The sequence below is a fragment of the Scyliorhinus torazame genome, chromosome 1 (assembly GCF_047496885.1).
Source record: "Scyliorhinus torazame isolate Kashiwa2021f chromosome 1, sScyTor2.1, whole genome shotgun sequence".
Taxonomy (NCBI): domain Eukaryota; kingdom Metazoa; phylum Chordata; class Chondrichthyes; order Carcharhiniformes; family Scyliorhinidae; genus Scyliorhinus; species Scyliorhinus torazame.
The window spans coordinates 102,827,561-102,850,785 of NC_092707.1; the positions used below are offsets into that span (position 1 = coordinate 102,827,561).

Here is a 23,225-nt window from a genome sequence, read left to right on the forward strand (position 1 = left end):
CAAACGGACTTTCCTTTACTGTGCACGTTTTTTGGGACTGCGCATGCACAGCTTCTCGTGCATGCGCAAAACACTGGTTTGCCGGAACGCGTCTTCTCGGGCACTGCGCATGTGCGGCTCCTTGCGCAAGATGGCTGCCAATCAAAATTTCCGTTTGCTTCTGTTGCAAGCCTACCTTTGCCTCGTGGTGAGTATAGGCGCCAGTTTTACCAATGCTGTTGTGTTCACCTCGCAGTAGTTTTCAAACTTGTCCAGGAGGGTCTGGAAGTCTCTCTTGTCTGGCACTTTGGAGTACTTGAAGGAGTTGAAGATTTCTGTTGCATTTTCACCCGCAATGGTGAGTAGAAGATCTATCTTCTCAGCATCGGATGCTACCATGTAAATCTCAAATCTCTGTTTGAATGCACGCCATTGACACTGAGATTGCCGTGGTACCTGAGCTGCTGAGCACGGAATCTCGATCATCTTGCCTGGGTGCTGTTGCTGGTCGTCACAGATCTTGCTGAGTTGAACTATATAGATTCAACAGGCACTCAGTGGTACCATGTTGTGTTATGTACTCTGGGATAACACAGGCTGCAACTTGATGCAGCTTTGACCAGACTTTGAAGTAAGTTCAATATGATTTATTGAACCATTAACACAGTTCTCTATGAGTTCGACTCTCCTGTTAATCTTGCTATTGTAACTCAGTCTAACTAACCAGTCTGCTCTAAGCCACGTGTTGGGTGTGATGCTTCTGATCTGCCCCTGTCCTTTTCTTTAAGTGTCGCCTGTGGAAAGAGACAGAGCATGTGTGCCCTGTCCTTTTATATGGGTTGAATAATGCCCCCTTGTGGTAGCGTCACCTCTGGGTGTCTTGACTGCCCATTGGTCGTGTCCTATTCTATGTGTTCATTAGCTGTATGTCTGCATGTCATAACGTCTCTGGTGCTCCCTCTAGTGTTTACTTAGTCGTAGTGTATTTACATTAACCCCTTGTGTATTTACAGTGATGCACATCACCACACTCTGGTTGTCTCTGCTAAAAGGTTGAATGTTGGTAACTTCATTGTTTATTGGTTTGTATTTTGCTTTTTTTTGTAAATGAACTGTTATTAAACTAAAATAAAGCCAGCAGAGGTCAGGTGTCCCCTGCATCTGTTTGCTCCCAATGTGACACTGTAATGTCTGTCCCTCCAGGCTGTCCAGTATAAAGACCTACAGCTACAATTGACTTCAGTCAGCAGTGTGGAGGTGGCTGTATTGAAGGCAGTGGCCGGCAGCATGTTGGGGGCTGCCACAGAGGGGAGTGGTGCCTGCGAGGTTCTGTCGCTGCCATACTGCACACAACATGCCCCGGCTTGTTCCGGCTGACAGTGAGGACACGGGTTGCTGAACCAATCACTGGAAATCTGACAGAACCATTACCTCACTCAGTTTAACTTTCTGTAGGAGAACGCAGCCGGGGGCCAGCAGATCGGAGTCACTAGGAGCTCGGGAACGGACAGAAAGCTGTGAGTGCTCCTGATGTGTGGGGTCCTTTGAGGGTGAGCCGTACGGGGATGTTAATACGCAAATTGCACGTGTGCTCAACTCCATGGCATTGGCACGGTGCTTGTGGTTGCTTCACAACGAGGGTCAGATGTGTGGTGGAGCCAGGAACTGGATTGAGGAGAGGGGGCTCGATGCTCTTTGCCAGTTAAACTGTAGAGAGTGGCAGCCGCGAGTGCGATTTGTAGTTATTGAATTGCTTGAGTTGTAAATTAACATCAGAAACGTTATAAACGAAACAGAAAATGCGGGAATAATTCGGCAGGTCTGGCCGCAGACAGAAAAGCAAAGTTAACTTTTCAAGTTGGACTCGAAACGTCATGTTTCCCCCTCTCTGCTGCCGGACCTGTCGAGTTATTCCAGCATTTCTGTGTTTTGTTTCAAATGACCAGCATTACTGGGGGAAAGGGACTGCCTCAATCCCCCAGCCTTCACTCAGATCACTGATTTCATTCGGGCTGCTGTTCAGCCCTGAGTCCTGTCAGTCGAAGTGTTGGAAAGTGCAAGTACGGGGTGTCACTCCCTGCTTTATCGGGAAACATTCCCCTGTCTTGGACAGATTTGGGAGAAGGTTTGGAACCGCGCCTACATAAATGACCGTGTCAGATGTAGCGATGAACTCATTTCATTTAAATTGAGACGACATGTTGATGCAACTTCGAACAAGCCAGCAGAAAGTGGCAAACTGTTTTCGTACGAGGTGAAACTGACAGGTAATTATGATGTGGAGATGCCGGCATTGGACTGGGGTGAGCACAGTAAGAAGTCTTACAACACCAGGTTAAAGTCCAACAGGTTTGTTTCGAATCGCTGGCTTGTGCTCCGAAAGCTAGTGATTTGAAACAAACCTGTTGGACTTTAACCTGGTGTTGTAAGACTTCTTACTGACAGGAAATTGACAGGGGTTAGGTGGAACCGCTTTCTATAAGATTAGGATCGTTCCATTCACTGGGGAATTTGAACTGCTGGTCCAGTTTAAACAGGGCATAATTCGTGGTGTCTGCTCTCTCTTATTTGTGTCTCTTTTTTTATCTGTTATTTCTCAGTTCCTGTTCTGTTTCTATCCATTCCCCTCTGTTCCTCCACAGGTACTATTGAGCTCCAGTCATGTCCTGTGAGCAGGGGGACAGCTGAGGAGCAGTGACAGTGGGCCTAAGGTCCAGTAGGGGTTAACCACATCATAAGAACATAGGAACTAGGAACAGGAGTAGGCCATCTGGCCCCTCGAGCCTGTTCCGCCATGTAATGACCAAGCACATCAGTATCGTCTTGGATTGCTGGGACAGGGCGTGTCTTGCATTAACTCCATGCAGCTCAATGTGTGGAGCAAATCCACCAGTGATGTGGATTTAACCATACTCCGCAGTAATGGTTACTCTTCATCTGTGACGAGGAAATAGATTTGCATTTATATGGCGGCTAGGTTTTGGAGAGGACGCAGGGAATAACTCTCCTGTTCTTCTTCAAATTAATGTCAGCCTTGAGTTTGGAATTCACGATCTCGAAAAGGAAAAACTAAAGGTTTGTCAGCACGGCCAAGTCTGGCTTGTGATCCACCAGCCAGATACAGGAGAAATTTGGCAGCAGCTCTGCCCTCAGCCCAGCTCGATGGAAGGAAAGTTTCTCCTGTCTGTCTGCCCCCAGCCCAGCTCGATGGAAGGAAAGTTTCTCCTGTCTGTCTGCCCCCCGCCCAGCTCGATGGAAGGAAAGTTTCTCCTGTCTGTCTGCCCCCCGCCCAGCTCGATGGAAGGAAAGTTTCTCCTGTCTGCCCCCAGCCCAGCTCGATGGAAGGAAAGTTTCTCCTGTCTGTCTGCCCCCAGCCCAGCTCGATGGAAGGAAAGTTTCTCCTGTCTGCCCCCAGCCCAGCTCGATGGAAGGAAAATCTCTCCTGCCTGTTTACTGTATGATTCCTATTCCTGATGAGTGCAGATAGTTTAACTTCAGTTTGCTCTGAGTTTATAAAATTGTGACTATATTTGGTCCTGACTCCCAGTCTGAGTGAGGCTGAGGGACAGCAGGGCTGAGAAACCGATATACACCAAGCACACTGACATGGGAGGACAGTGCCTTGGAAGAAAACCAATACAAAGTTTAGCCAAATGGGAAAACAGCTGCTGGGAAGTAGAGCGAAGATGAACTTAGACTTGAGGTGATGAACCTCGGTGACAAACCATGGCAACCAGACGCTGGTGTGAGCTGCAGATCAGTGTAATGGTAATGGGTTATCGTACGCGGAATAATGGGGTTTATACCAGAATGGTTCACTCTGAACATGAGTTTTTTTTGTTCTAGGTCTTGCAGCCTGATTTAGTGACGGGTACGAGATGGCGTCATCTGGGGTAAGCATTTGGAGAAGCTCCTGTATATATGGGGGGAGATTTTACGCCGACAGGGTTTGACGGTTCTGCATGAGTCAATGGACTTTTGAATAGTTTGCCCCATTTTATTACTCCATCCTTGTCGTGACAGGGCTGTGAAATTATGCTCATGGTCACTAAGTTTGGGAAATATATAAAATTGGTTCTGGGCACACCACAGATAGAATATTCTCAAACCAGTTCTGCAAATTTGTATCAGTAGACACAAATGATGTATAGGTGCCAATAACTGTCCTTTCACCTGAGACCCAGGCTTGAATACAGGGATATAAATCTGTATTGTAAAGGATCAATCAAAACTAGAGAGGGCTCAGGCCAGTTGCGGATGGAACTGGCACTGAATGGAAGGAGCCAGAAACACTGGGATTTCTATTGGTAAGTTGCATAACTCTGGTGGGAGGCTGGATCAGTGCTCATGGAAAAACAGTCCTTTACACCGTTTATCCTCAGGCTTCCAGCTGGAGTTTGTGGGGAAACCCGGGAAATTTCATAACCGATGTCTCATTTCAAACCAGTTGTGGTCGTTGCAAAATACTGTAGTCAAGGGAGCTTTGCTTGGTACATAAACAGAAAGCACTGGAAACACTCAGTAAGTAAGGCTGCAGCTGCGGAGAGAAGCAGAGTTACCGAGCGAATAATCCCCCTGCCATCGGCTGGAGTTGTGCGGGGAGACAAGGGCAGACAATTCCTTGGGTATGGCCGTGATATTCCCAAAAGGGAACAAAGTGAGCGTGTTTAGGTGCGTGTTTCTGGACACTAGCACTGCTGAGAAACATGGCTATTCAACACGACTTGTTTTGAATAAAGGGCCTAAAAGGGGAACGTGCGGCCGAGGCCATCCATAGCCCCGTTTTTTGCAATGGGGAGCTCTGCTCACCGGAAGTCCCCGTTGTAATTAGAGATTAGGACACCATTTAAAAATGGCATCCCGATCTCCAAGGCCCCGAATAGAGTCCCCATCGTCCGTCCCCTGGCCCCCCGCCAAGCACAACATGGGAAGATCCCCTGGCATCCCCCCACCCTCCAATGCATAGCTGGCAACCCAGCCCGATCACACACATGCACAAAATGCCAGACCCATCGGGGCAGTGCCAGGCTTGCACCAGCAGTGCCAAAGCACTACTCTACCTCCAATCTCCATGGAGACCCCCACAAGTGCCATTCCGTCTAGTCCCCATATGTGGGAACCAGAATCAAACGGCACCCATCTGAGGTAAAGGGATTGAATCCCAAAGCCTCAGGTACCTCGAGAATCCGCACATTAGAGTAAGGCTTACTGTCTCGCTCTAATATGCAGATTTTGCTAAAAACTGATCCCGCCCATTATGGGCGGGTTTCCCCTTGCAACGTCTAACGAGATTATGGAGTGTGGTCCCCCAGCTTTCACTGGCTACAGTGCGCTACGGCGAGCTGTTTTTCTGGCGCAGAGTGGCCGGAGGACTGTGCCAGTAAAGTCGGTTCCCGATGGCAGGAACTTTCTGTCCCGCCTGTCATGGCAGTCTTCTGGCAAGCTCACCAGAGGCTGTGGGAAAGCCCTTTTGCATCCCATTGTCATGGTACACTATACACCAATAGTTTCAAGATCTTAACTTAACTTGGCAGTGACTAACAAGTTCTAGGCAGATACAGGCCTGTTATCTGTAGTTCCGATCTTGTAGTCAGTCCTCTGTTAGTTGGTTATCAATTTGGTTCTCTTCTGGCCCTGATCTTCCTTCTGTTGGTAGTGTGATGGTCTCCTTCGTCGGCCGGTGGAAGTTACTGTTGTTAGTTACTGCCGCTCAAGAGAAAGAATGAATCTGTGCAGTAACTACTATGCTGTTTGAATTTTGTGACTCTTTTGGTGTGCGATCTCAGGGTTATTTGTCAATCAATTGATCAGGGCTCGATCAGCCTGATCGATAAAGTCCAATCAGGGGCTGCCACATCAATTTTGGGGTGGTCACTCAGTGGCCATACTTGAAGGTGTTGGAAACATGTAGGCCCTTCCAAATAAGGAAGTTAGGTGCCGTTGTGTCTGGTGAACAATTGTGAGTAACAGGGCAGCTCTATTGATCCTGTTGGTGGCTTGGAGATAGCTCTTTACTTATGTTATTCGCATCAAGCTGTGAAATTGTTTGAAGTATGCAAAGCCTTTTCCTGTAGCTTTATTTGATCTGCCTGCAGCCTGCTTGACCATACCCTTGACCATTTTTCCCAGCACCCTTGCTGGACGCCATTTTAGGGGCCACAAGGTGAATGCTCGAACTGCAGGTGGATGGCTGAATGAGCTACTGATGGGCGGTGATGTTTTGTGCTGGGGTTGGTGGCATTAGACATGGAGGAGAACAATGAAGAGGTGAGTTGGGTATGTCGGCCTAGAGGATGGTGGGGGAGGTTGAGAGTGGCAGGGGGGAGAGTGGGGATACTGAAGGTCATGGAATTGGACAGGGGGTAACTGCTGGGTGGTGGTTCAAGGTAACTTTGAGAAGGTTAAATGGTACACCTGGTGCCTCAATGTAATGGATGGAAGGGTATGGGTCAAGGTGAGCGGGATAAGGTTTTGGACTGCGCTTTAAATGGAACACCATGGCTGCTCGCAACTATGCTGCATGGGAGTTGGGTCATCGGAGGTGGACAGAGGTGCCAGTTCTCTCAACTGAACGGGAACTCCAGGGCAGCAGGGTGGCGCAATGGTTAGTACTGCTGCCTCACGGCGCCGGGGTCCCTGGTTCGATCTGGACTCTGGGTCATTGACCATGTGGAGTTTGCACATTCGCCCCGTGTTTGCATGGGTTTCACCCTCACAATCCAAAGATGTGCAGGATAGGTGGATTGGCCATGCTAAATTGCCCCTTAATTGGAAAAAACAAATTGGCCGTTCTAAATTTATAAAATAAATTAAAAACTGAACTGGAACTCCAGCAAACAGTATTTCCGATGCTAGGGCGTAAAATAGACGAGAGTGTGAAGGGGAAGAGGGTGATTTTGAGCTGCACTAGCCCTCCATGGGATCGGCGACATGGGCTGAAAATCCAGAGAGAATTGGGAAATGTGATTCTCCCCGGAGAGCTGGGGTTTCCCCATTTCCCCCCCTTTGCTGGTGATGTCACGAAGTTCAAAGCATGAGATTTCAATGTATTTAAATATTATTAACAGGCTCCCTGCTGTATGATTTCCCCTGACACTAAATATTCTTACCTGTTTACAACAGGTTTGGCAGGTCGAGGGGTTCTCTCCAGGGGCACAGAGGTACGTTTAGCTCCTGCCTAGCACAGGTTGGCACCGTCAGGTTGGCACAGAGCCAACCTGGCAGTTCCAACATTTGGCAGGGAGCAGTGCCAGGGTCAGGCCCTAGTGCAAGGCCCATGGGTGGTTTCATTTATGTGTGGTGGGGGTGGAAGAATGGGCATTGAGAGAGAGGTGGGATTGCCGTGGTGGTGTGGGTGCAGAGTGTCAGGGGCGTGGGCAGAGCCCCCAATACCTCCGTGGTGGTGGCTGGGGGCCGCTAGGTCTCAGTGCTGATCAGGATGCCCTTTAAAGATGGCACCCTGATCTCTGTGGAGCCGGTTGCAGGCTCCATCAGTCCCCAGCCCGCCAGAGTGATGGCAAAGACCCCGTCCATTCATATTTCTTTAAAGAGGCTCAAGATCTGGAGAGAAAACTGGAGAGCTACACAGCAGTTTTCAGTCTGATCCTGACACTTTGCCAGATTCTGATAAGATTCTGCTCAAAGTTTCAGTTTGTGTGCGTCTGTGTGTGAGACTTCTTGCACGTGGCTCGCAAGGACCCTGGCAAATACCTTTGCTGCACATGCATGTTTCTGGGAGACATATACTCAGACTGAGGAATCTCCCTGAGAATTCACAGGCTTAATGAGTAAAAATCAGAATAAATCCGGAGTCGCAACATAATACCCATTAATCCCCATTCTTTGCTTTCTATTAATTAACCAATCCTCTATCCATGCTACTACTTTACCCTTAATGCCATGCATCTTTATCTTATGCAGCAACCTTTTTTGGTGGCACCTTGCCAAAGGTTATCTGGAAATCCAGATATACCACATCCATTGTCTACCGCACTGTTAATGTCCTCAAAAAATTCCACTAAATTAGTTAGGCACGGCCTGCCCTTTATGAACCCATGCTGCATCTGCCCAATAGGACAATTTCCATCCAGATGCCTCGCTATTTCTTCCTTGATGATAGATTCCAGCATCTTCCCTACTACCGAAATTAAACAAACTGATCTATAATTACCCGCTTTCTGCCTACCTCCTTTTCAAACAGTGGTGTCACGTTTGCTGATTTCCAATCCGCCGGGACCACCCCAGAGTCTAGTGAATTTTGGGAAATTATCACTAGTGCATTTGCAATTTCCCTAGCCATCTCTTTTAGCACTCTGGGATGCATTCCATCAGGGCCAGGAGACTTGTCTACCTTTAGCCCCATTAGCTTGCCCATCACTACCTCCTTAGTGATAACAATCATCTCAAGGTCCTCACCTGTCATTGCCTCATTTCCATCAGCATGTTATTTGTGTCTTCCACTGTGAAGACCGACCCAAAAAACCTGTTCAGTTCCTCAGCCATTTCCTCATCTCCCAAATCTGTTTTTATATTCTGAGCAAGTTTACTCTCATAATCTATCTTACTCTTCTTTATAGCCTTTTTTAATAGCTTTCTGTTGCCCCCTAAAGATTTCCCAGTCCTCTCGTCTCCCACTAATCTTTGCCACTTTGTATGCTTTTTCCTTCAATTTGATACTCTCCCTTATTTCCTTAGATATCCACGGTCGATTTTCCCTCTTTCTACCGTCCTTCCTTTTTGTTGGTACAAACCTTTGCTGAGCACTGTGTTATTGTCGCATGTAGGCTTACATTAACACTGCTTTCTATTAAGTGTTAATTGACACGTGTAGTGTCTCCCACCCGCCCTCCTCCTCTAACCTAATAATAAGACCCATTGGTGTGAGGTAAGTGCCACATTATATTATTATTTTAAATTTTTTTTATTTATTAACCAGAACTTGGTTGGAAGTTAGAGGGATGGCAGGGAAGGTAGTGCAATGTTCCTCCTGCAGGATGTTTGAGGTGAGGGATGCCGTTAGTGTCCCTGCTGATTTTACCTGCAGGAAGTGCAGCCATCTCCAGCTCCTCCAAGACCGAGTTCTGGAGCTGGAGTTGGATGAACTTCGGATCATTCGGGAGGCAGAGGGGGTCATAGATAGCAGCTTCAGGAAATTAGTTATACCAAAGATTGGAGATAGATGGGTAACTGTAAGAGGGACTGGGAAGAAGCAGTCAGTGCAGGGATCCCCTGCGGTCGTTCCCCTGAGTAACAAGTATACCGCTTTGGATACTTGTGGGGGGGGGGACTTACCAGGGGTAAGCCATGGGGTACGGGCCTCTGGCACGGAGTCTGTCCCTGTTGCTCAGAAGGGAAGGGGGGAGAGGAACAGAGCATTAGTAATTGGGGACTCGATAGGGGCACAGATAGGAGATTTTGTGGGAGCGAGAGAGACTCATGTTTGGTATGTTGCCTCCCAGGTGCAAGGGTACGTGATGTCTCAGATCGTGTTTTCCGGGTCCTTAAGGGGGAGGGGGAGCAGCCCCAAGTCGTGGTCCACATTGGCACTAACGACATAGGTAGGAAAGGGGACAAGGATGTCAGGCAGGCTTTCATGGAGCTAGGATGGAAGCTCAGAACGAGAACAAACAGAGTTATCTCTGGGTTGTTGCCCGTGCCACGTGATAACGAGATGAGGAATAGGGAGAGAGAGCAATTAAACACGTGGCTACAGGGATGGTGCGGGCGGGAGGGATTCAGATTTCTGGATAACTGGGGCTCTTTCTGGGGAAGGTGGGACCTCTACAGACAGGATGGTCTACATTTGAACCTGACAGGCACAAATATCCTGGGGGGGAGATTTGTTAGTGCTCTTTGGGGAGATTTAAACTAATGCAGCAGGGGCATGGGAACCTGGATTGTAATTTTAGGGTACGGGAGATTGAGAATATAGAGGCCAGGAGCACAGATTTGACTTCGCAGGAGGGGGCCAGTGTTCAGGTAGGTGGTTTGAAGTGTGTCTACTTCAATGCCAGGAGTATACGAAATAAGGTAGGGGAACTGGCAGCATGGGTTGGTACCTGGGACTTCGATGTTGTGGCCATTTCGGAGACATGGATAGAGCAGGGACAGGAATGGTTGTTGCAGGTTCCGGGGTTTAGGTGTTTTAGTAAGCTCAGAGAAGGAGGCAAAAGAGGGGGAGGTGTGGCGCTGCTAGTCAAGAACAGTATTACGGTGGCGGAGAGGATGCTAGATGGGGACTCTTCTTCCGAGGTAGTATGGGCTGAGGTTAGAAACAGGAAAGGAGAGGTCACCCTGTTGGGAGTTTTCTATAGGCCTCCTAATAGTTCTAGGGATGTAGAGGAAAGGATGGCGAAGATGATTCTGGATAAGAGCGAAAGTAACAGGGTAGTTATTATGGGAGACTTTAACTTTCCAAATATTGACTGGAAAATATATAGTTCGAGTACATTAGATGGGTCGTTTTTTGTACAATGTGTGCAGGAGGGTTTCCTGACACAATATGTTGACAGGCCAACAAGAGGCGAGGCCACATTGGATTTAGTTTTGGGTAATGAACCAGGCCAGGTGTTAGATTTGGAGGTAGGTGAGCACTTTGGGGACAGTGACCACAATTCGGTGACATTTACATTAGTGATGGAAAGGGATAAGTATACCCCGCAGGGCAAGAGTTATAGCTGGGGGAAGGGCAATTATGATGCCATTAGACATGACTTGGGAGGGGTAGGTTGGACAAGTAGGCTGCAAGTGTTGGGCACACTGGATATGTGGAGCTTGTTCAAGGAACAGCTACTGCGTGTTCTTGATAAGTACGTACCGGTCAGGCAGGGAGGAAGGCATTGAGCGAGGGAACCGTGGTTTACCAAAGAAGTGGAATCTCTTGTTGAGAGGAAGAAGGAGGCCTATGTGAAGATGAGGTGTGAAGTTTCAGTTGCGGCGCTTGATAGTTACAAGGTAGCGAGGAAGGATCTAAAGAGAGAGCTAAGACGAGCAAGGAGGGGACATGAGAAGTATTTGGCAGGTAGGATCAAGGAAAACCCAAAAGCTTTCTATAGGTATGTCAGGAATAAAAGAATGACTAGGGTAGGAGTAGGCCCAGTCAAGGACAGGGATGGGAGGTTGTGTGTGGAGTCTGAAGAGATAGGCAAGATACTAAATGAATATTTTTCGTCAGTATTCACTCAGGAAAAAGAGAATGTTGTGGAGGAGAATGCTGAGACCCAGGCTATTAGAATAGATGGCATTGAGGTACGTAGGGAAGAGGTGTTGACAATTCTGGACAGGCTGAAAATAGATAAGTCCCCGGGGCCTGATGGGATTTATCCTAGGATTCTCTGGGAAGCCAGGGAAGAGATTGCTGAGCCTTTGGCTTTGATTTTTAGGTCATCATTGGCTACAGGAATAGTGCCAGACGACTGGAGGATAGCAAATGTGGTCCCTTTGTTCAAAAAGGGGAGCAGAGACAACCCCGGCAACTATAGACCGGTGAGCCTCACGTCTGTTGTGGGTAAAGTCTTGGAGGGGATTATAAGAGACAAGATTTATAATCATCTAGATAGGAATAATATGATTAGAGATAGTCAGCATGGCTTTGTGAAGGGGAGGTCATGCCTCACAAACCTTATCGAGTTCTTTGAGAAGGTGACTGAACAGGTAGACAAGGGTAGAGCAGTTGATGTGGTGTATGTGGATTTCAGTAAAGCGTTTGATAAGGTTCCCCACGGTAGGCTATTGCAGAAAATACGGAGGCTGGGGATTGAGGGCGATTTAGAGATGTGGATCAGAAATTGGCTAGCTGAAAGAAGATAGAGGGTGGTGGTTGATGGGAAATGTTCAGAATGGAGTTCAGTTACAAGTGGAGTACCACAAGGGTCTGTTCTGGGGCCGTTGCTGTTTGTCATTTTTATAAATGACCTAGTGGAGGGCACAGAAGGGCGGGTGAGTAAATTTGCAGACGACACTAAAGTCGGTGGTGTTGTCGACAGTGCGGAAGGATGTTGCAGGTTACAGAGGGACATAGATAAGCTGCAGAGCTGGGCTGAGAGGTGGCAAATGGAGTTTAATGTAGAGAAGTGTGAGGTGATTCACTTTGGAAGGAATAACAGGAATGCGGAATATTTGGCTAATGATAAAATTCTTGGAAGTGTGGATGAGCAGAGGGATCTTGGTGTCCATGTACATCGATCCCTGAAAGTTGCCACCCAGGTTGATAGGGTTGTGAAGAAGGCCTATGGTCATCATCATAGAATTTACAGTGCAGAAGGAGGCCATTCGGCCCATCGAGTCTGCACCGGCTCTTGGAAAGAGCACCCTACCCAAGGTCAACACCTACACCCTATCCCCATAACCCAGTGACACTAAGGGCAATTTATCATGGCCAATCCACCTAACCTGCACATCTTTGGACTGTAGGAGGAAACCGGAGCACCCGGAGGAAACCCACGCACACACGGGGAGGATGTGCAGACTCCGCATAGACAGTGACCCAAGCCGGAATCGAACCTGGGACCCTGGAGCTGTGAAGCAATTGTGCTATCCACAATGCTACCGTGCTGCCCATGGTGTGTTGGCCTTTATTGGTAGAGGGATTGAGTTCCGGAGTCATGAGGTCATGTTGCAGCTGTACAAAACTCTGGTACGGCCGCATTTGGAGTATTGCGTACAGTTCTGGTAACCTCATTATAGGAAGGACGTGGAAGCTTTGGAACGGGTGCAGAGGAGATTTACCAGGATGTTGCCTGGTATGGAGGGAAAATCTTATGAGGAAAGGCTGATGGACTTGAGGTTGTTTTCGTTAGAGAGAAGAAGGTTAAGAGGAGACTTAATAGAGGCATACAAAATGATCAGAGGGTTAGATAGGGTGGACAGTGAGAGCCTTCTCCCGTGGATGGAAATGGCTAGCATGAGGGGACATAGCCTTAAACTGAGGGGTAATAGATATAGGACAGAGGTCAGAGGTAGGTTCTTTACGCAAAGAGTGGTGAGGCCGTGGAATGCCCTACCTGCAATAGTAGTGAACACGCCAACATTGAGGGCATTTAAAAGTTTATTGGATAAGCATATGGATGATAATGGCATAGTGTAGGTTAGATGGCTTTTGTTTTTTGACTTCCCATGTCGGTGCAACATCGTGGGCCAAAGGGCCTGTACTACGCTGTATCGTTCTATGTTCTATGCAATGAAATTACTGTGAAAATCCCCTACTCGCCACACTCCGGTGCCTGTTCGGGTACACTGAAGGAGAATTCAGAATGTCCAATTCATCTCACAACACATCTATCGGGACTTGTGGGCGGTATCTGGAGCACCCAGAGGAAACTCACGCAGACACGGGGCAACGTGCAGACTCCACACAGACAGTCACTCAAGCTGGGAATGGAACCCGGGTCCCTGGTGCCCGGGTCACATTGGTGATGCATATCAGGTGGAGGCAGGAACATTCAAGGGAGTCAGCAGTCAGAGATCTTTTAGATCTCAGGACACAGCTGGGTCCTAGCCAAATGGCAAGTCTTTGGACAAGGTTCTCCAAGAGCTAATGCAGATGATAGGCCACAGCCGTGACACTCAGGAGGGGGTGCCAGGAAAGGGCGGCAGTGGTTAGCACTGCAGCCTATGGCACTGAGGACCCGGGTTCGAATCCCTGCCCTGGGTCATCATCCGTGTGGAGTTTGCACATTCTCCCCGTGTCTGCGTGGGTTTCACCCCCACAATGCAAAGATGTATAGGTTAGGTGGATTGGCCACGCTAACTTGCCCCTTAATTGAAAAAAAGGAGGGAGTGCCAGTGACATTCTAGGGACTGCAAGGCCTATTGGAGAATTCCCAAAGCCTTCAGCCGCAGAAGATAGTGCCGGCAATGTGTGGCACCGAGGCCACCACTGCTCGGGCGGCGACCACAGAGCATGATGTCTCTGACTTGAGTGGTGGTATCGAAGGCATGGCCCAGTCTGAGGGATGTGTCCCAGATGCATGTGGGCAATGCTGAGGCACTGCAGTGTGGCCAATCTCCTGAGGGTGTCAACACCATGGTGCAGACAATGGAGAACCTCCAGGACTCAAGAGGCCCGTGGAGCTCACTCTAGCTGCTTCTCCATCCCAGGGCGTCCCCCAGTGCCCTATGGACACTGTCAGGGAGGTGGAAGTGCTGATGGCCAACCAGGGGCCTGCCACCAAGGAGACGGTGGCAGTCTCTATTTTTTCTGAATCTCCCCCTACTGACACCGGTGCATCTCAAGGGCGGTGACAGAACAGGGTGGGATGGCGAAGCCAGTGAGACCAGTAAGTCGGAAGGGGCCCTTCCGGCTCCTGGCCCTCCAAAGGAAGTCCGTCAAGGGCTTCAAAGGCCACAGGGCACGAATGTACGCCTGATGTTGATTCTGGGGACACACCTAGATGTGGTGGTAGACCACGGAACAAAGAACAACGAATTGTACAGAACAGGAACAGGCCCTTCGGCCCTCCAAGCCCGTGCCGACCATGCTGCCCGACTAAACTACAATCTTCTACACTTCCTGGGTCCGTATCCCTCTATTCCCATCCTATTCATGTATTTGTCAAGATGCCCCTTAAATGTCACTATCGTCCCTGCTTCCACCACCTCCTCCGGTAGCGAGTTCCAGGCACCCACTACCCTCTGCGTAAAAAACTTAACTCGTACATCTCCTCTAAACCTTGCCCCTCTCACCTTAAACCTATGCCCCCTAGTAGTTGACCCCTCTACCCTGGGGAAAAGCCTCTGACTATCCACTCTGTCTATGCCCCTCATAATTTTGTAGACCTCTATCAGGTCGCCCCTCAACCTCCGTCGTTCCAGTGAGAACAAACCGAGTTTATTCAACCGCTCCTCATAGCTAATGCCCTCCATACCAGGCAACATTCTGGTAAATCTCTTCTGCAGCCTCTCTAAAACCTCCACATCATTCTGGAAGATCAAGAAAAGTGAGGAGCACTGTGTGGGCACTGGTGAGGCCACTATCGATAGCTAGGGGAGATGGAAATCTGTCACAGAAAAATGTTCACTATTAAAACATGACATATCTCATATAAGTGAAACCTCTCCCACGTTAATCTTTACAGCAGGCCTGTTGCACCCGCGCTACCCCCACCTCCCTCCTGATGTGGACATTCAGAGGATGGGTGTGAGCGCGCTGTCAGCAGAAAGACAGAAGTCGGACTTCTGCAGAAACTGAGGAGCACCTGAGCTTTCCTCACAGCGAGTCATCATCACTGTCCTGCCTTGTATAGTGATCCGCTGACAGTGCCAACAGGCCCATCACCCTGGATGTTGACCTCACCATCTCCACATGCCCGCTCCCAATCCTCTGCTGCTAGTTTGGCAGCTCGCACTTCCTATGGGGTCAGGTGCTGGAGTTCAGCCATGCCTGCCACTTCCCCCCGTCCTCTCTCTCTTTCTCTTCCCCCCCCCGTCTCTCTCTTTCTCTTTCATGCTTGCTGTGAGCATTTGTCCTGCACAAGGAGAGAAAATGGTTTGAGAGCACTTTGGATGCAGGTGGCCTACGCATGCTGGAGCATGTGTACCCTCTGGCTAAGGTATGCCATGTGAAAGCTCCATTGCACTAAGACATAGGGTTTTTTGGCAGCGTCCTCCAGAACGGTGAGCTCAGGCACATAGAAGGAACAGGCACAAGAAGACCTGGTATCTGCTGCGCTTGCTGGTGTCCTCCACACCATGCCCCTACAAACTCCTTCCGGAGTATGAGCCGTCTGTGTGGTAGGGTTAGTGACCCACAGTCACCTCTGTACCTGTGGACTAGATGGATGACAGTGTGACTATGAGGCCTCAGTGCTTCACAATGAGAAGCCCTTTAGGCATGGACAGCACCAATGGTCTCATGGCCACTGAAGCCCATCGCCTCTGTGAGGCAAGTTAGAACGGCAGAGGATTCCCTTACCCTGACGGCATGGATCAGGTCAGTCAGCCATTTCTTGTGCGTCAGCATCCCACATAGGGTTGGTGAATCGGGTGGTCTTCATCCTTCAATCCCCACAGGACCTCCCTGCTCTACTACATATATTGGATAAACATATGGATGATAATGGCATAGTGTAGGTTAGATGGCTTTTGTTTCGGTGCAACATCGTGGGCCGAAGAGCCTGTACTGCGCTGTATTGTTCTATGTTCTATGTTCTACATTCCGCAGTACCGCCAAGGATGGGGCACTAAATATGGGTGCTGGTGCAGCTTGTTGCCTCCAGGTCGTTGCTGAGACAATCAGTCAGTTTCAGTGAGAGCAGCAACTATCTGGTGCCCACATATGATGATGGGGTGTGTGGCATCCTGCCTGCCCTGCTGTGTAAATAGTTGGGAAACCACTTTGTATAATTAATAAGCCCAGCATCGTCCGATTCAGTGTGACCTCCTGCTGCGCTCCGTAAGGAGACATACTCCCAGTTCCCATTCCCGCCAAGGGACTTATGCCTCGGGTGGAAAAGCCCACCCAAAGTTTCAGGTCGGTAGCGCTTATCACCCATTCTGATGAAAGATCATTGATCTGAAACGTTAACTGTTTCTCTCTCTCCACAGATGCTGTCTGACCTGCTGAGTTTTTCCAGCATTTTCTGTTTTTATTTCAGATTCCAGCATCTCCAGTATTTTGCTTTTCGTTTTAGTTACAATCAGTCCGACCAAGGTATTTAAAATTCTGCACACAGTGTATCTTGGAAAGAAAATAAAGGTCCTTTATTCTCTGGGGTTTAATCTTTATCCCTGATTTTTGGAGATGTCAAACAGAGGAATCATTTATGTTTGTAAGTGAGCATGCTGGATTGCACTTCGAGTGTGATTGGTGCAGATACTGTTACAGTTAAATAGTTGATCGCCACCAGATCTTAACAGAATGCAGAATGACTCCGACAAAATTGGAGTATGATTTTACATGAGTAAAAATGGTGGAATTATTTCAGCTGGTGAATCCTGTTTGCTTTAGAATTTGCAGCTTCCAGAGGATGGAGCGACAGAGAGAGCACCAAATGATGCCAGCAGTGCTGTACGCATTGCTGAACCAACCAATGATGAAGACAGTGTCCCCCCAGTGACCACCAAGGAGACCATGGTGTTCTTTGACCTGGAAACCACAGGCCTAGGTAATAATCTTCTGATCTGAGTGAGACTCCCTCTGCTTTGTGCTGGGTACTGTATCATACAGTGATGTCTGTTCCTTCTCCGTGTATATCAATTTGCAGATGTGTAGAGATTTCACCAAAATAAAACAAAGGTACACCACAGAGGATCAAATTCAGGTAACTTGGGACACATGAACAGAGGGAGAGTAGAATTGGAAAGGAGATGAGTTGAAGGGCAACACCTAAAATAAGAGTCTTAGTAAGGGGTGTGTGAAGAATTTGGAGTGAGAATGTGCAAGAGGTAATACAAAAATATGTTTTAAAAATAGAATTACAAGTCTATCCATGCCACACTCCCAGCCCTGTCTACCCATGTCTCACTCCCAGCCCAGTCTATCCCTGTCTCACTCCCAGCTCAGTCTATCCCTGTCTCACTCCCAGCTCAGTCTATCCGTGTCTCACTCCCAGCCAGTCTATCCGTGTTTCACTCTCAGCTCAATCTATCCCTGTCTCACTCCCAGCTCAGTCTATCCGTGTCTCGCTCCCAGCTCAGTCTATCCGTGTCTCACTCCCAGCTCAGTCTATCCATGTCTCGCTCCCAGCTCAGTCTATCCCTGCTCACTCCCAGCACAGTCTATCCGTGTCTCACTCCCAGCTCAGTCTAATCCCTGTCTCACTCCCAGCTCAGTCTATCCGTGTCGCACTCCCAGCTCAGTCTATCCCTGTCTCACTCCCAGCCCAGTCTATCCGTGTCTCGCTCCCAGCCCAGTCTATCGCTGTCTCGCTCCCAGCCCAGCCTATCCCGGTCTCTCTCCAAGCCTAGTCTGTATATGTCTCTGAACTATGCTGCCTCACGGTGTTGAGGACTCGGTTTCGGTCCCAGCCCCAGGTCACTGTCCGTGTGGAGTTTGCACATTCTCCCCCTTTCTGCGTGGGATTCAACCCCACAACCCAAAGGTGTGCAGTGTAGGTGAATTGACCACGCTAAATTGCCTCTTAATTGGAAAATAAAGTCTCTCCGTGTCTCGGCCCAGTCTATCCGTGTCTCACTCTCAGCCCAGTACATCCCTGTCTCGTTCCCAGCCCAGTCTATTCCTGACTCACTCTCAGCCCAGTCCATCCCTGTCTCACTCAGCCCAGTCCATCCCTGTCTCACTCAGCCCAGTCCATCCCTGTCTCACTCTCAGCGCAGTCCATCCCAGTCTCACTCAGCCCAGTCTATCCCTGTCTCACTCCCAGATCAGTCCATCCCTGTCTCACTCTCAGCGCAGTCCATCCCTGTCTCGTTCCCAGCCCAGTCTATTCCTGACTCACTCTCAGCCCAGTCCATCCCTGTCTCACTCAGCCCAGTCCATCCCTGTCTCACTCAGCCCAGTCCATCCCTGTCTCACTCTCAGCCCAGTCCATCCCAGTCTCACTCAGCCCAGTCTATCCCTGTCTCACTCTCAGCGCAGTCCATCCCTGTCTCGTTCCCAGCCCAGTCTATTCCTGACTCACTTTCAGCCCAGTCCATCCCTGTCTCACTCAGCCCAGTCCATCCCTGTCTCACTCAGCCCAGTCCATCCCTGTCTCACTCTCAGCGCAGTCCATCCCAGTCTCACTCAGCCCAGTCTATCCCTGTCTCACTCCCAGATCAGTCCATCCCTGTCTCACTCAGCCCAGTCCATCCCTGTGTTGATCGCAGCCCAGTCCATCCCTGTCTCACTCAGCCCAGTCCATCCCTGTGTTGATCGCAGCCCAGTCCATCCCTGTCTCGCTCTCAGCACAGTCTCGCCCAAACTCGCTCTCAGCCCAGTCCATCCCTGTCTCACTCAGCCCAGTCCATCCCTGTCTCACTCAGCCCAGTCCATCCCTGTCTCACTCAGCCCAGTCCATCCCTGTCTCACTCTCAGCCCAGTCCATCCCAGTCTCACTCAGCCCAATCTATCCTTGTCTCACTCCCAGATCAGTCCATCCCTGTCTCACTCTCAGCGCAGTCCATCCCTGTCTCGTTCCCAGCCCAGTCTATTCCTGACTCACTCTCAGCCCAGTCCATCCCTGTCTCACTCAGCCCAGTCCATCCCTGTCTCACTCAGCCCAGTCCATCCCTGTCTCACTCTCAGCCCAGTCCATCCCAGTCTCACTCAGCCCAGTCTATCCCTGTCTCACTCTCAGCGCAGTCCATCCCTGTCTCGTTCCCAGCCCAGTCTATTCCTGACTCACTTTCAGCCCAGTCCATCCCTGTCTCACTCAGCCCAGTCCATCCCTGTCTCACTCAGCCCAGTCCATCCCTGTCTCACTCAGCCCAGTCCATCCCTGTGTTGATCGCAGCCCAGTCCATCCCTGTCTCGCTCTCAGCACAGTCTCGCCCAAACTCGCTCTCAGCCCAGTCCATCCCTGTCTCACTCAGCCCAGTCCATCCCTGTCTCACTCAGCCCAGTCCATCCCTGTCTCACTCTCAGCCCAGTCCATCCCAGTCTCACTCAGCCCAGTCTATCCCTGTCTCACTCTCAGCGCAGTCCATCCCTGTCTCGTTCCCAGCCCAGTCTATTCCTGACTCACTTTCAGCCCAGTCCATCCCTGTCTCACTCAGCCCAGTCCATCCCTGTCTCACTCAGCCCAGTCCATCCCTGTCTCACTCAGCCCAGTCTATCCCTGTCTCACTCAGCCCAGTCCATCCCTGTGTTGATCGCAGCCCAGTCCATCCCTGTCTCGCTCTCAGCACAGTCTCGCCCAAACTCACTCTGAGCCCAGTCCATCCCTGTTTCGCTCTCAGTCCGGTCCATCCCTGTCTCGCTCTCAGTCCAGTCCATCCCTGTCTCTCTCAGCCCTCCATCCCTGTCTTGATCGCAGCCCAGTCCATCCCTGTCTCATTCTCAGCCCAGTACATCCCTGTCTCACTCTCAGCCCAGTCCATCCCTGTCTCACTCAGCCCAGTCCATCCCTGTGTTGATCGCAGCCCAGTCCATCCCTGTCTCGCTCTCAGCCCAGTCTCGCCCAAACTCGCTCTGAGCCCAGTCCATCCCTGTCTCATTCTCAGCCCAGTACATCCCTGTCTCACTCTCAGCCCAGTCCATCCCTGTCTCACTCAGCCCAGTCCATCCCTGTGTTGATCGCAGCCCAGTCCATCCCTGTCTCGCTCTCAGCCCAGTCTCGCCCTAACTCGCTCTGAGCCCAGTCCATCCCTGTTTCGCTCCCAGCCCAGTCTATCCCTGTTTCGCTCCCAGCCCAGTCTATCCCTGTCTCGCTCCCAGCACAGTCTATCCCTGTCTCGCTCCCAGCACAGTCTATCCCTGAACTGCTCCCAGCCTTGTCCATCACTGTCTCGCTCCCAGCCCAGTTATTCCGTGTCTCTCTCCCAGCCCAATCTATCCGTGTCTCGTTCCCAGCCCAGTCCATCCCTGACTCACTCTCAGCCCAGTCCATCCCTGACTTGATCTCAGCCCAGTCTATCCCTGTCTCACTCCCAGCCCAGTCTATCCCTGTCTCACTCCCAGCCCAGTCTATCCGTGTCTCACTCCCAGCCCAGTCTATCCGTGTTTCACTCTCAGCCCAGTCTATCCCTGTCTCACTCCCAGCCCAGTCTATCCCTGTCTCACTCCCAGCCCAGTCTATCCCTGTCTCACTCCCAGCCCAGTCTATCCCTGTCTCACTCCCAGCTCAGTCTATCCGTGACTCACTCCCAGCCCAGTCTATCCGTGTCTCACTCCCAGCCCAGTCTATCCGTGTATCACTCCCAGCCCAGTCTATCCGTGTCTCACTCCCAACTCAGTCTATCCCTGTCTCACTCCCAGCCCAGTCTATCCGTGTCTCACTCCCAGCCCAGTCTATCCGTGTCTCACTCCCAGCCCAATTCATTCCTGTCTCACTCCCAGCCCAGTCTATCCGTGTCTCACTCCCAGCTCAGTCTATCCGTGTCTCACTCCCAGCTCAGTCTATCCGTATCTCACTCCCAGCCCAATCCATCCCTGTCTCACTCCCAGCCCAGTCTATCCGTGTCTCACTCCCAGCCCAGTCTATCAGTGTCTCACTCCCAGCTCAGTCTATCCGTGTCTCACTCCCAGCTCAGTCTATCCGTGTCTCACTTCCAGCTCGGTCTATCCCTGTCTCACTCCCAGCCCAGTCTATCCGTGTCTCACTCGCAGCTCAGTCTATCCGTGTCTCACTCCCAGCCCAGTCTATCCGTGTCTCACACCCAGCCCAGTCTATCCGTATCTCACTCCCAGCCAGTCTATCCATGTCTCACTCTCAGCCCAATCCATCCCTGTCTCACTCCCAGCCCAGTCTATCCGTGTCTCACTCCCAGCCCAGTCCATCCGTGTCTCACTCCCAGCTCAGTCTATCCGTGTCTCACTCCCAGCTCAGTCTATCCCTGTCTCACTCCCAGCCCAGTCTAATCCCTGTTTCACTCCCAGCCCAGTCTATCCGTGTCTCACTCCCAGATCAGTCCATCCCTGTCTCACTCCCAGCCCAGTCTATCCGTGTCTCAGTCCCAGCCCAGTCTATCCGTGTCTCACTCCATGCCCAGTCCATCTCTGTCTCACTCCCAGCCCAGTCTATCCCTGTCTCACTCCCAGCCCAGTCTAATCCCTGTTTCACTCCCAGCCCAGTCTATCCGTGTCTCACTCCCAGATCAGTCCATCCCTGTCTCACTCCCAGCCCAGTCTATCCGTGTCTCAGTCCCAGCCCAGTCTATCCGTGTCTCACTCCATGCCCAGTCCATCTCTGTCTCACTCCCAGCCCAGTCTATCCGTGTCTCACTCCCAGCTCAGTCTAATCCCTGTTTCACTCCCAGCCCAGTCTATCCCTGTTTTCCTCCGAACACGGAGGAATTGGTTAGTCTGTAAATTCCAGTTTGGAAAGAAAGGTTGTACTTTAACATCATCTATGCCTTCCAGAAAAATGTTGTGGTATTGTGCAGCTGTCGGCAGTGAGTGGTGAGAAGATCTTCGATAAATACGTCATGCCCGTCATTCCCATGACGGTAGGAGCAGCAGCCATTACTGGAATCCAGGTGATGAATGGTGTTTTGTACCACAAAGGAGAAGCTCAACTCACCTGCACCCTCCAAGAGGCTATGACAGCTTTCCTGCAGTTCCTGCAGTCGTTGGACAGGCCTCTGTTAGCAGGCCACAACATCTGGAAATTTGATGGTCCAATTATGCTAAGAGCTTGGGAAGAGCTCTCCATGAAAGAACAATTTGACAAATGTGTGTCTGGATTCCTGGATACATACAGTCTGGCCAGGGATATTGTTCCCAGGTCCGAGGTCAGCAGCTATAGGCAATCTGATTTAGTGAAGGCTTATCTTAAAAAAGATTATGAAGCACACAATGCTATTGAAGATGTAAAGAGCTTGCAGGAGCTGTACTCTATTCTTAAATTTACTCCAGAGCAGAAACAAAAGAATCAGTTTTCTCTCTCTCAGCTTGAAAGTCGTGTATCTCTGCAACCTTTCCTTGATGATAAAATACTATTCTTTCAGCTTGCAGATAAACTTGCGATGCAGGAAGTTAATTTTGAAAAGCTGAAGTTAACACATCAGCAAAATCCTGAATCAGGGCTAAAAACCCTTCTCCAATCTCTGGGATTCCCGGGGCCCACCTACACCAGACTCTCCAACTTTTTCAGTCGGTGAAAGGGCTGCTGGTTTAGTCCTGCTTTGTTAACCTGCCATGTAATGGACAGATAAGAACATGATCATGAGGACACATCTTCCTTCCAATAAGCAACAAATACACACTTTTCCTAAGTCCTAAGAGGCAAAGCATTTCCTCGCCTTTCTTACTTGCTAATTGCTTCAGATCTCTGCACTGTTCGAACCCACATCGCTGATTTTAAATATAATGTCACATGTAAACTTCAATAAATAATATTTTAAAAATTGACTGTTAGTTATTAAGCGTACTTGTCTCACTTCAATATTTGTCAGGTAAAATGTAAAGTCCCAGGTGACCATCGGCTGCTTTACCCTTTTGAAGGGGAGAGCTGACTGGTGGTGATTAAACCTGTGCATCAACACACCTCAGGCGAGGGGCAGGGTGAGAAGCTGGGCCTTCATGAATAACCTCAGCCGGGACGGGAATTGAACCTGCGCTGCTGGCCTTGCTCACCATCATCAACTAATTGTCTAGCCAATTGCGCTGGACCAAAAGTAATTTGGGTATAACGTGAGTATATGAGAGG

At 49.9% G+C, this 23,225-nt stretch overlaps 1 protein-coding gene across 3 annotated transcripts; it reads left to right on the plus strand.

Moving 5' to 3' along the window:
- The first annotated feature begins 1,289 nt into the window (after positions 1–1,289).
- On the plus strand, positions 1,290–22,927 carry LOC140410670 (protein PML-like). Of its 3 annotated transcripts, none has more exons than XM_072499064.1 (4): positions 1,290–1,529; positions 3,826–3,872; positions 16,925–17,081; positions 21,938–22,927. In XM_072499064.1, the coding sequence occupies exons 2-4, from the start codon at positions 3,858–3,860 to the stop codon at positions 22,675–22,677; spliced, it is 912 nt and encodes a 303-aa protein (XP_072355165.1). In that variant the 5' UTR covers positions 1,290–1,529; positions 3,826–3,857; the 3' UTR covers positions 22,678–22,927. The 3 variants fall into 3 exon arrangements, with proteins under 3 accessions (XP_072355165.1, XP_072355156.1, XP_072355174.1); XM_072499055.1 differs by having other exon boundaries at positions 1,292–1,496; XM_072499073.1 differs by lacking the exon at positions 1,290–1,529 and adding an exon at positions 2,132–2,246.
- The last annotated feature ends 298 nt before the right edge of the window (positions 22,928–23,225 follow it).